The 13,527-nt window shown below is 34.9% G+C and overlaps 1 protein-coding gene across 3 annotated transcripts in view; it reads left to right on the plus strand.

The window, feature by feature from the left end:
- Positions 1 to 13,527, plus strand: part of LOC149803466 (caspase-3-like) — a 76,496-nt gene that overhangs the window by 14,611 nt on the left and 48,358 nt on the right. For 2 of the 3 annotated variants that reach the window (XM_089953186.1, XM_089953184.1), the window contains exons 3-4: positions 6,958 to 7,235; positions 10,845 to 11,029. In XM_089953186.1, coding sequence (XP_089809312.1) covers positions 6,958 to 7,235; positions 10,845 to 11,029 — 463 coding nt within the window. The remainder of the gene's footprint in view (positions 1 to 6,957; positions 7,236 to 10,844; positions 11,030 to 13,527) is intronic. The other variant, XM_089953185.1, reaches the window with a different exon arrangement.

Below are 13,527 nucleotides of genomic sequence, written 5' to 3' on the forward strand. Positions count from 1 at the left end.
GGATTTGCATGCAAAATTGAGATCACTAGCATCAGATGAGTGTGCCAACATGATAATATGTATAGGTGGAAATAATGTTAGCTGTGGATATACTATGTGGAATATTCTTAATAAAGGACCAAGTCTTAACTGACTACATTTTATCAATTGATACTGACACACAAATATATTACCTAGAAGTTACCCACTACAGAATAGACTGTGATGTGACACACAAATAGTGTACCTAGAAGTCACCCCCAGAACTGGGTACATTTTATTATTTGATAGTGACACACAAATAGTGTACCTAGAAATCACCCCCAGAACAGACTGATACGCAGACACTGAAATTTACCCTGGGAGAAATGTGCAAAGATTATGGCATAGAATTCATCCCCAATAATAATGTTTATGGACAAAAATAGGTGGGGGCCCTGAGTGGCCAAGTGGCCAAAAGTACTCTCCGTTATGGATCACTGCCATCTCACCTCTGTCTGCGTGGGTTCAAGTCTAGAATTCGGCCAATGTGGGTATGTGAGAAAGCTTGCCAGTAGCTTCTCGTTGGTTGGTGGTTCTTCCCGGGGTTTTCCCAGGTTTTTCCTTCACCATTAATACTGGCCGCCATGCATAGCCTATCGTGTACTGAAAAATAGGTATCTAACAAATGGTGTTTATCCTGAATATGGTTTTCACCTCAGTGAGAAAAGAACATCAGCATTTCCAAAGGACATTGACCAGTATGTACAGATGTTAAAATGGACAATGTGCATTCACAATATGAGGCTAACTATTCCTTTGTAACTGTTGTGAAAATGATATGTACAAAAGTAAGTACCATTTATATTCACTTGTAAGTGGAGTCCAACTACAAAATGAACAGACCCTGATCTGCCATTGTAATGCATCAGCAGATCTGGGTCTGTGCAGATTTTTAGTAGTAATCAGTAGAACAAACAGTTTAGACCATGATCTGCATGTGCATTATACTATGGCAGATCTGGATCTTTGTTGTTTGTAGTTTGTCTCGATTTATAAGCAAGTAATACCATAAGCATAGAAAACTGATGAAATGCTACAGACGTAATAGCTATGGTCATAAGAACAGAAAACTGATGAAATGCTACAGACGTAATTGCTATGGTCATAAGCACAGAAAACTGATGAAATGCTACAGACGTAATTGCTATGGTCATAAGCACAGAAAACTGATGAAATGCTACAGACGTAATTGCTATGGTCATAAGCACAGAAAACTGATGAAATGCTACAGACGTAATTGCTATGGTCATAAGCACAGTAAACTGATGAAATGCTACAGACGTAATTGCTATGGTCATAAGCACAGAAAACTGATGAAATGCTACAGACGTAATAGCTATGGTCATAAGCACAGAAAACTGATGAAATGCTACAGACGTAATTGCTATGGTCATAAGCACAGAAAACTGATGAAATGCTACAGACGTAATTGCTGTGGTCATAAGCACAGAAAACTGATGAAATGCTACAGACGTAATTGCTGTGGTCATAAGCACAGAAAACTGATGAAATGCTACAGACGTAATTGCTGTGGTCATAAGCACAGAAAACTGATGAAATGCTACAGACGTAATTGCTGTGGTCATAAGCACAGAAAACTGATGAAATGCTACAGACGTAATTGCTATGGTCATAAGCACAGAAAACTGATGAAATGCTACAGACGTAATTGCTATGGTCATAAGCACAGAAAACTGATGAAATGCTACAGACATAATTGCTATGGTCATAAGCACAGAAAACTGATGAAATGCTACAGACCTAATTGCTATGGTCAAAAGCACAGAAAACTGATGAAATGCTACAGACCTAATTGCTATGGTCAAAAGCACAGAAAACTGATGAAATGCTACAGACGTAATAGCTATGGTCATAAGCAGAAGCAATGTTTGCAAGATTAGAGACTTCACAAGGTAGTAATGTCCAAATAGTTTCATGCTGATAATATCTACAATATTCATTCCTTAATATTAATAAGTGACACTTGACAAAATGATGCATATATATGAATCACCTCAAAGAAAACTGCTATTCAGAGTCATTGTTGTGTGTTGACAGGACTATAAATATGTACATGCTTGTTTGCCTCTGCTTTTTATTCACATACAGTGTAATACAGTATTCTCCATTACTGACCCTTGCTATTATAATGAAGACTGGTCCATGGCACAAGATAATTTCTGACCTACATGAGCATAATGATGTAATTTAGTAATCCACATGTATAAATCCCACAAAGAGGACAAAATTTTGACAGTGATCATCGTGATGTTAATTTGATTCTTGTGTGAAAAGAAGTTTTAAAATTATAAACTTAAATATATGCCACTTATTTCCAATATAAATTAATATAGCACTATACCAAGACTGCAGCTTACTAGTTCATGACTTGTGTGAAACTTTTGTACTTGATTCATAACAGATAGAAAATTATAAATACATTGTAGATGGGTTTGTATTTAAATGGAAGGATAAAGTAGGAAAATCTGGAGGGGTGGGGTTTGTGGTATATATAAGCAATGATCTAAGTTATACTTAGATGTAGGGTAAGCTGATCTTGTAACTACATGTATTTATCTTAAATTCACATTTTCCCACACTACATCAGTTCTAACCTGCTTTGTATACTGTCCACCAAATGGCCATTCATCGAGGATTGGTCAGTGTGAGCATCTAATGATCATGTCTACATCTTAAAACCTGGAATTGGTTCTTCTCAGTGATTTTAATATAAACTTATATCCATCTTGTACCAATAGTAAATACTGGTATGATACAAAACATATACATTTTTGTCAGGTTGTGAAAATAAGGCAAATAAATTGCATCTCATCCATTACCCAGACCGTGTATATTCCACTCATCCCAAATATATTATAGAATTAAGAGTACTATTCCTTGCCATAAGTGACCACTGTCCAGTTTGTATTTAGCTAATGCATCAATTAAAGGAATTACGGCATGGCAGGACCAAGGGGAAGGTTTTGGTATGTTTTACTCCAAATTCTTAGATTTACTTTACAAACAGGTTCCACACAGCCTTTTTGGTATAATACAAAACTTAAAACTTCTAGAAAGCTATAAGGTATCACAAAGAAAATGCAAATTATGGTGCAAAAAAAGTCTCTTATCAAGAAATTGAAAACAATCTTTTTTGCAGAAGTCCTAAACCAAACAAAGACACTAGAACTTGTTGGAAATATATTATTGAATTACATTCCCCCAAAAATGCAGGTTTACTAGTTTGAAAGAAAAAATGTAATAAGCTCCAAAGACATAGCTAAACATTAGTAAACAAGCATTTCTGCAAATGTGCTTTCAAAATAAATGACCCAACATGAGAATATACAAAATGAGAAAAATATGTATGCTCCATACTTAAGAATAATCTCTAACAACTATATGAAATAATGCAAATAACAAAAGATGTAAGGTGCAATCTAAAAAACCTTAACACTCAAAAAAGCACAGGGTTAGTTGGGATAAGCCCCTTATTGTTGAAACCAAGGGCTAATATAATACAGCACATATTATAAACTTAAGCCTTTAATGTACTAAATTTACTTATACCTTAAAGAGGGCAAAAATAATACCATTACATAAGGGCAATGAGAAAGATCTTCCAGAAAATTACATACCCATTTTGGACCTACCCACCTTGCGAGAATTAATGAGAAACCTGTTGTAAAATAAATCAGTACTTTCTTCCAAACTAATGACCATTAATAATACATCAACACTAGTTAGGATTTCACTCAAACATGTTATATCATACTGTGCTAATAAAGATAATTGGCTTGAAGACTTTAATGATGGAAACATAATAGGATCAAAACCTTTTAAATCAAAAAAAGGTGTTGACTTTATTTTCCTTAACATACTTGTTGGAAAGTGTGTTTATAACAATTTAATTGAAAAGTGCAAAAACCATTTCCTGGGTACAATCTTATCTTAGTGACAGAACACAGCAAGTGCTGCTAAACAATCCTCATCAAGTCACGGTCCTATAAAATATTGTATGTCTCAAGAGTTCAATCCTGTGGCCTATTTTTTTGCTCTTAAGCATTATTGACCTGCCATTGTATACAGAAAAACTGATGTATTTGCATATGATGCAACATTCCACATACAGTATTGGGTCAAAACAGCAACACAAATCAAAAACAGCTGCAGCATGATTTTATCATACAGTATTAGGAAATGGTGTCAAGACAAGTAAGCACAAAAATGACCACTGCAGTGCTACTAAAATCATCAGACAGACTATCCATGTAAAAGCCAATTTGATTCTCTTGAAGAATGAATATATATCTAATGTAGAATACCATAAACTCCTAGGAGTACATTTTGTTGATAAACTAACATGGAATCATCATTTAGATCAAGGTAATGGGTTTGATCCCCAGCCGAGTCATGCCAAAGACTTTAAAAAAATGGTACTAACAGCTTCCTCGCTTGGCCCTCAGCATTAGGAGGTTAGTGTTATAGGACTGGTCAGCCTGGTGTCAGGATAATGTGACTGGGTGGGACATCATGCTACATGTCTGCAGCATGATGCCCCAGTGCTAAACATCACTATAAACTGTCACATTGCAGACATCATAGCAATATGACTGAAAAATTGTTAAAGCTATGTTAAAAATCCAAATCACACACACACACACACACACACACATCATTTAGATCATGTCTGTAACATTAAAGCCTATAAAGTAACACTACTGTAAAGACTGAATGCAAGGAACATATTCTATTACACTTACATAATATTACCTGTTATGGATAACTGTTGCACAGTATTGAGCTCATGCACACAAACTAATATTTATCATATAATTACACTTCAGTAGCATGCAGCTAGAATATTACTAGATGTAGTTCCAGTGATACTACCTGCTGATATGTTTAAGACTTTAAACTGGTTCCTTTTTGACAATATAATTTCATATTGTAGAATTGTTGTTGTTGTTGTTGTTGTTCTAGGGTTTAACGCCATTTTTCAGCACAAGACAGGCTATACATGGTGGCCAGTATAACTGGTGGAGGAAGAACCCTGGAAAACCCAGGGAAGAACCACCGACCTATGAGAAGCTACTGGCAGGCTTTCCCACGTACCCACGCTAGCCGAGCCTTGGACTCGAACCCACGCAGACAGAGGTGAGATGGCAGTGATCCGGAATGGTGAGCGCTTTAGACCACTCTGCCACTCGGGGCCCCTTGTAGAATTGTAATTTGGTTGATAAAGCCCTTCATAATTGTACACAACTCATTACAGATTCACAATTGTCTGGAAAACCTTTAAACAACTTCTCAAAAACTTCTAAATAAAGTTGCTCAAATTTAAAAGAAAGAATTCCTGCATGAATTCACCTTCAAACTTATATAAATGATCAAATATTAGTCACTGTTATTAAAAATAGAAAACCCTTCAAATAACTTTTCCAAAACCACTAAATAGAATTAACCAAACTTGATGGAAAGCAAAAGTTGTTTCAAATTTATATAAACAATGCTGCTGATCTGCCGTCAAGTATGGCCAACATTACTAAATGTGAAATTGGTAACAAACTGCTCAACAGAATTTGATTAAATGTCAAACAAAGCATTCTAATATTAAAATAAAAATCTGTTCAAATGATTTTGATTTACCTTCAGATATGGCCACTATTACTAAAAATGGAAAATCCTTTAAATAACTTCTTCTCGAAAACCAATCAATAGTTTTAACCAAAGTTTACAAAAAGCTTTCTGGCATGAAGGATGGTTAAAAATCTTATAAAAATTATGCAGATCAGTTATTAAGTACGACTTCTTGTGCTAAAAATAGAAGAAAAAATGTTGAATAACATTTTCTAAATTAGTGCTTAACAGAATTTGACCATCCCACCTCCCAAAAAGATATAAAGGTGCCCTGGTTTTAATGCTTTTCTGGTTTATGTAAATGATGCTCTTCCACCATTATTTATGGTTGCTATCGCTACAAGTAGGACAACATTAACACTGCTTTATTTGTAAAAAATAACTCAAAAGAATTTGAAAAGATTTGACACAAAGTAGCGCATCTCCTGGCATAAGGGCCTTTCAGTTTTGCACAAATGGTGTTGATGTACAATCAGATGAACATAAAAGAGTTGTAAAAACTTTAAAACTGTTGTTCTCAAGCAATCAACAGCATTTGAGAAATTTCAAGCATCCTGCTAACCAAGATTTCTTTGCCAACTGTTCTTGCAATTGACCAATGGGCAGATGTCAACCTGGTGGGCAGTCTCAGGTCCACTGGAGCCTGTTATTTAGGGCCTTTGGTGATCAAGCCATGAGATTCAATGGTATCTCATATTGGCATAATATTATAATATTGTTAGCTTATTGTAAAATCTGGGTAATATGCTTATATCCTTATTTTTTATATTAACAATGGTTGTAATGCATTTATCTTCATACGACTAAATTTGATATGATTATTTCAAAAGTTCAAATATTAAAACTTAGCCATTGCATTTTACAGGATACCATATGGTATACACGTGGTTGAAAAAGGTTAATATAAAGAAAACAGAATTAAAATGAGGTGAATATATACAACAACAAAAAATAATTTAAATCACATAAAATAATATTTATATTAGTTTCAGAAGACATTCAGATCTTTTGGTGGTTCTTTTGCATTCATATATACACTTATGTTTGCTTTACAAAAATGAAGAGGGTTCATTTCGTATAATGATTATCTGTATACACTGATTATCCAGATTTTACAGCATTTGCTGATGTTTGATTATGAGAGACATAAAAAATAATATTGATGCAGACTTGAACAATACAAGAATAATACTGTAAGAAAATCTGGATCAGTTATCTAACTGACAAATATTTGTAATAAATTTATGCTGAGCAAAGCTTTATAAGGTTTCTAACTTTAGCTTGACTTTCTTCCAGCAGTCCAGATGGCACAGCAGAGAACTCAAACAGTGGTCTGACACCAGTGATAACTCAGAAGGAATTTGAGTCTTATGCATACAACATGGACCATGAGAACAGAGGCATGGCCATCATAATCAGCAACAAAACTTTTAAGCCACACTTAGATCTGTCTGTCAGAACAGGAACAGATGCAGATGCTATGGCTTTGCATTCTACTTTCAGGGCAATGGGATTTGATGTCAAGATGTATAATGACCAGACAGTTCAAGGGATGCTGAAAATTTTAGAAGATGGTAATATACAGTATCTTTGACAAAAAGCAGTCTTTTTTACACTTCATTGTTCCCATATTATTGATTTTGCAAAACTTGAAAACTGTGTGTGTGTCTGTCTGTCTGTCTGTCTGTCTGTGTGTGTGTGTGTATGTGTCAACTTGACATCCTTTGTCATATGACACCATGAAAATGTTTGATTGATTTTGCCATCATAAGTACATGAAGATTGGTTAGTGGCATGACATGTTTGCAATACCAGATGCTGCTATTCATTGTTGAGCAACTTCTGAATCAGACAGTTATTGTTGAGCTGCCTCATTAATAATTTTACCAACTGTGGCAAGCATAGTTTCTCTTAATGGTATTGTAACCAGTTTTGATGGTGCTTGAGTCATTAATTATTATCGTTAATTTTGAAGCAGCTGAACCACTTGCAATCCAAGATTTTTCAACCAGTCCACAGCAACATTTTTTATGCTATCAAAGCTTGCATTGCAACTTGTTTAGTAATTGGTGCAGCACGTGAAGATAATGCCATGAACACCTTTGGTGCATGTATGAACAATCCACAAACAATGTCACCAAGACAAATTCCATAATTTGTCATGCAAATGGGTTTTCTTGTTTAGAATGCACATTTGTATTACATGTCTGGGTATGATCATTATTATATTAAATATCAGGGTGATCTCTAATGTAAAGTTATGTCATCAACATTTCAATCCGCAGATTTACAATGTGCCCATCTTGATCCAGAAGGGTCAAATGAATTTATGCCAGCTGATTATTATGACATGAAAGATACACAAGTAATGTGGGCATAATCGATATCAAATCACCTGGTCCCACAGTTGGTGAAAACCCAGCCAGTGTCGAACCCTGTGAGGTCACACTTGAGGCAGCTCTGCTTTTATAACTAACTTGGATGGCATCATGAGTTAAATTGATCTGCATTGTTGAGGTTATCCTAACAGTGTCAGGTACAGTATGATAGTCCATGCATAAAAATCGCCTGAAATGTCATCAGGCCAACTTAAGACTGATCTTATTGATGGATGTTAGATGCCAACAGCATGGAATTGATCAAGATGATAATGCTGAGAGTGGGCTCATGCTCATGAATAGAAATTTTAGAGTTTGCCAGTAAACATTGTATTTCTTCATGGAATCTCTTCATTGATTGAATCTGTGTTATATGCACTGTCTGCTGAAAACAGTGATGGGATATTAGGCCAATTGAAATAAACTCGGTGCAATTTTTTGTGTGTGCAGAATTGCTCCACAGTAACAGGTGTGGAAAAAGATGTATTAAATTCCAGTTTTGTTAATGAGAGTATGATCATTGATGTAACCATTGAGGTATGATCAATGTATTTGCAGCAACCTGTTGCATTGCAGCATAGATTTCATGCAAAACACAGTGTTTCAATCACTTCCGAACTCATCATCATTGTTATAATACACATCTTTGATGTCTTCAACAAGTTCTTCATCAGTATGTCATGTTTTTTCTGTCCATAATATGATTGGTGAGCAATGCTTACAAATTGATGTGGCCGAGTGGTCTAAAGCGCTCTTCGTTACGGATCACTGCCATCTCACCTCTGTCTGCGGCGGTTCGAGTCTAGGATTCAGCCAATGTGGGCATGTGAGAAAGCTTGCCAGTAGCTTCTCGTGGGTCGGTGGTTCTTTCCGGGGTTTTCCGGGTTCTTCCTCCACCATTAATACTGGCCGCCATGTATAGCCTATCGTGTGCTGAAAAATGGCGTTAAACCCCACAACAACAACAACAACAACAACAACAAATTGATGTGACCTTGTTATTGACTTATGGTGCATTGTTGTCTGCATGAAATGATCCTGCAAGTGTTTCCAATTGATCCATGAGGTCGCTAGGGTCACACAGTCCACCAAGGCCTTCTCCTTGTTTTGTTTGTTGCTGGTATCACCTTTTTATTTATCTGTCTAGTCAGAAAATTCTTTCTGTTCATGAAATTTGGGTCTTGGTTCTTGGTCTAGCCATTTTTTAAATTGTTCAGAGAGGAATTGCCAAATTATTTGATCATTTAGTTTGCTATTGGCAATATGGAAGAGTGATTTTTTTACTGCTGTGTTAGCATAGCATGTCATGGCTATCACATTGTTGGCAGTGACATGAATGTCATCACTGACAATGTTAAAGTCAGAAAAGATATATTGATGCATGGAATCGAGTGGGTAATTTTGCAAATATTTGTATTTGAATCTTCATAAGTTTTGACTTTTCATCTGATAAATACAAAGTGTTATTTTATGTTAGGCCATGAATAACTGACTTTTCTGAGGGAAATAATCTTGATAATTCACTTGAGTGAAATAATATCACAATTTGTCACTCAGTAGATATTGATAACATTACGACCAAGAAATCTGAAGTTGTTCTAAAACACTTGTATGATTGAGCAGTATGACCATTTCCTGGTGAAGATGAATTAAGTTCAGTTGAACAAAACGTACATTTTTTTTCATTTTTAATGTGCTTTTTTACTTCAGTTATGAAGCAGAATTATGTTACTATTTCTATTTTCAGCGCAAATAGTCATAAACTATGCAGGACATAAACAAGTGACATTGTGCGGTTTCAACTAAGAAATCAGTGACAGTCAATCTGTCACACATATTGCTTGTTAAAATGTTAAAAAAATTTGCTTGCTGTGAATGAATAATGGATATATTTCATCTTGTAGTTGAAAAAATAAAGTCTTTTTATTCACATGTTGAAATGTATCCATTTTTACTCTGTTTCAAGAAAATCTCCTGTGTGTTTTTTGAAAGGATAAAAAAGACAAGTAGGATGAATTATTTTTTAACAGGTTTTCCTCAGAAAGGAAGAAAATGTCAAATCTGAATTTCAGACATTTTTTTTATTGTTTATATATTTTTGAATGTCAAGTTTTCCTTGTCATCTCACAATGCACACTAAAATATTGTACTTATCGATAGTTGTATGTTCCAGTGAATAATTACAGAATGTTATGACACACATTTAGATTTTTATTATAACTTCTTAACAAATGGATATAATTTAAATTATTAAACAAAGCATTATATTTCAAACCATTGAAATTTCAAATTGAAGTCATGTGAGAGAAAAAATCCCTGACACAGTTCACTAATTCTTTCATACCACTAAGTCTGTTACTATTACATCAAAAATGGGTAGACAGTATGATGAACAGTACAGAAATAGGAATAATTAGGATAGTATTCAAAAGTCTTTTTCACATTATACCATTAAATTTACAAGTAAATGTGAATTTACATGAAGTTTCTTTAAATGTTTATGGCTAAATGTTTCGATTCGTTCGTTCAAACCATGTACGTTTTCATACTTTTATATGTCTGTCTCCTACAAAGAGATATTTAAAAATAAAGATATGTACTGTACTTACCAGTTCTACGAATAGCCACCCTTCTTACCTTAAATCCAAGAAAGCAATTGATTATTTTGCATGTTAGTTCTTTGAAACATCAGTTTTTATTTGAAACTGATGTAATTGTTAAATGAATATTTACTGTATATGTAATCTTTAAAAAAAAAAGATTATATTTTGTTCATAGCCTTGATTTGTTATTCTTTATTTACAGCTTCAAAAGAATACAATTATCACTGTAAGTCAGACTGCTTCGTATGTGCCATTCTCACCCATGGTGACGAGGGGGATGTTTTGTATGGAACAGATGAAAAAGCTGATTTTAAAGTCATTCTCAAGTATTTCAAGGGAAATAAGTGTCCTGGCCTTGTAGGAAAGCCAAAACTCTTTTTCATTCAGGTAAATTGTATCTCCTATGCAAAACCAGCTACTGAATATGAGCAGGCCCAAACAATGTTGGACCATGCCGACAGGTCTGGAAAATATTGAACCATGCCTCTTCAGCACTGCTGCACCTCTTTCTGACAGCTTAACATGTATATCATTTCAGTATATTCTGCCCAGTTTTCCAGAAAACATGGAAAATAGCTAAAAATTACTCCTATTCTTGTCTTTTTTGTTGGTCTTAATAGCACATTATTGCCTATATCATGCAGGAAAAATAGGGTCATGTCTTTTCCAAATACACACTGAGGCAGACAACGCAAGCTGTCTTGGGTGGGTATCAAACCCAGGAACTTGTATTACAAAACCTGATGTTCTACCAACTGAGCTACCAGGTCTCCTACTCTTCAAACGATACGTAAATAATTAGATAACTGTATTTAGCTGACCAGCTCTATCTAAACTTCTGGAAAAGCATGATTGTGATATTTTTATAATATACTTATCAGACCATAACTTTATTAAAACTAATTAGAGTAAAATCACTCATGCAAGGCAAATTCAGTCTCGATGGTGGACAAACAGACTACATCATTTACCAAGTGGACTTCGTGGGGGCAATACTTGTTGACCATATGTAGGTTTTGGACCTTGAAGATAATAATATTCTTTTCAGTAAGTTGAAGATATATAAATGTGATGCAGCAGATACAAAATGGTTTGCCTCCTATCTTGCAAATAAATCACAATGTACCCTAGTAAATGGCAACCTTCCAGATGAGGAGTCAGCGTGTGTGTGATTTGGATTTTTAATGTAGCTGTAACAATTGTTCGGTCATATCGCTAGAGTGTCTGCAGTGTGACAGTTTATAGTGATGTCTAGCAATGGGCATCATGCCACAGACATGTAGTATGATGTCCCACCCAGTCACATTATCCTGACACCAGACCGGCCAGTCCTACCAGTAACCTCTTAATGCTGAGCGCTAAGCGAGGCAGCTGTTAGTACCATTTTTGTAAGTCTTTGGTATGACTCGGCCAGGGATTGAACCCACGACCTCTCGCATCTGAGGCAGACAATCTAACCACTAGGCCACTGGAGCGGTAGAGGAGTCAGTAATCTGGAGATTATCACAGGGTCTGTAGAATGTCCACTTCTTTTCCTTCTATTTATTAATGATCTGTCTTTGAAAACTGCCAGCTGTCTTTCCTCCACGATCTGTATGCAGACAATACAATGCTGTCTGACTCTAATCATATCAGACCTAGAGGTATCTTTACAGATGAATCTGCTTAAATTAAAATTTCCTGTTACTGTATAAGGAAAATGGGATCAAGATAAATAGAAGAGAAAAACAATGATTACTATAAAGCAAAACAGAGCAAACGTAGTAAATGATAAATTAAGTCTTAAACTGAATGATATTTGTCTTCAAATTGTAGCCCAGGACAAAGTTTTGGGAGTAATTGTTGACAACAATTTGCAATGGAATGTACATTATCCAGGCTCTGTGTGAAAAATTTCTTTTTTATGGTTATTATACAAATTTTAAACATATCTGTCAATGGAATATAGGATACTGTACTGTACAAGCTATATTCAACCATAAATAGATTTTACTGCAATGTTGTCTGGGGAAGCATGTATGATAGGAATGTGTACAGATTATTCAATCTACAGGAAATGAGCTAATTAAAACTTATTGATAATGTCATGTACACTCTGTATGAAATGAATGATGATTATCCAGAAAGTTTGCCACAAACAATTTGCAACACATAATCTGGCAGTGTTAATTAGCCACATTCAGTCAGAATGCAATTCAAGTCCACTAATGTGTCAATCAATATAAAAAACACAAGCTGCATGATGTTTAAGTTTAAATTTCAATTTGTTTAATTTTTTAATTCAGTGTTGCATTGTTAAAATATATTTTTCAGGCTGACAAGAAGCTGTATCTAATGTCCGATATTTATATGACAAGACATGTATTGCATTCCAATATTTACCCTTTCCTTGTATAAAATAGTGTATTATGGGTGTGTGGCAAAAAATACTGAATTAATGAATCTTGAAAATATTGATTCTTTAATTAAATATATATAGATTGAGACAGAGAGACCTATCAGTATTGGTGCACTTACGAAATAGTTTCCCAACATTTTGAGCTAATCAAGCTATGAGTGTCGTACTCAAACAATATTATGCTGCAACCATGCAGAACATCAATACTGCAGCAGTAAGCATATATTTCCAGTACATTAGCAGATGAAGATATTTAATGGTAAATAAATCCTATGATTAAGAAGATCTTAGATGAAGGTTACAATCACTTTGTCTTTCTTTTCTTTTCATAATAAAGCATGTGTAAAACAGCAGAAGCTAATGGCAGAGACTAGATGTTCTTCTGGTGCCACTGTTTTCAAACTGCCAGGGGTATAGCTTCAACCTATCTTGTTTTACATACTGTATGCACATTTTCTAAAGAACTCATTGCACATAATCAATCTTT

Source organism: Sinohyriopsis cumingii, chromosome 3 (genome assembly GCF_028554795.1).
Source record: "Sinohyriopsis cumingii isolate HCF-2022 chromosome 3, ASM2855479v2, whole genome shotgun sequence".
NCBI lineage: Eukaryota > Metazoa > Mollusca > Bivalvia > Unionida > Unionidae > Sinohyriopsis > Sinohyriopsis cumingii.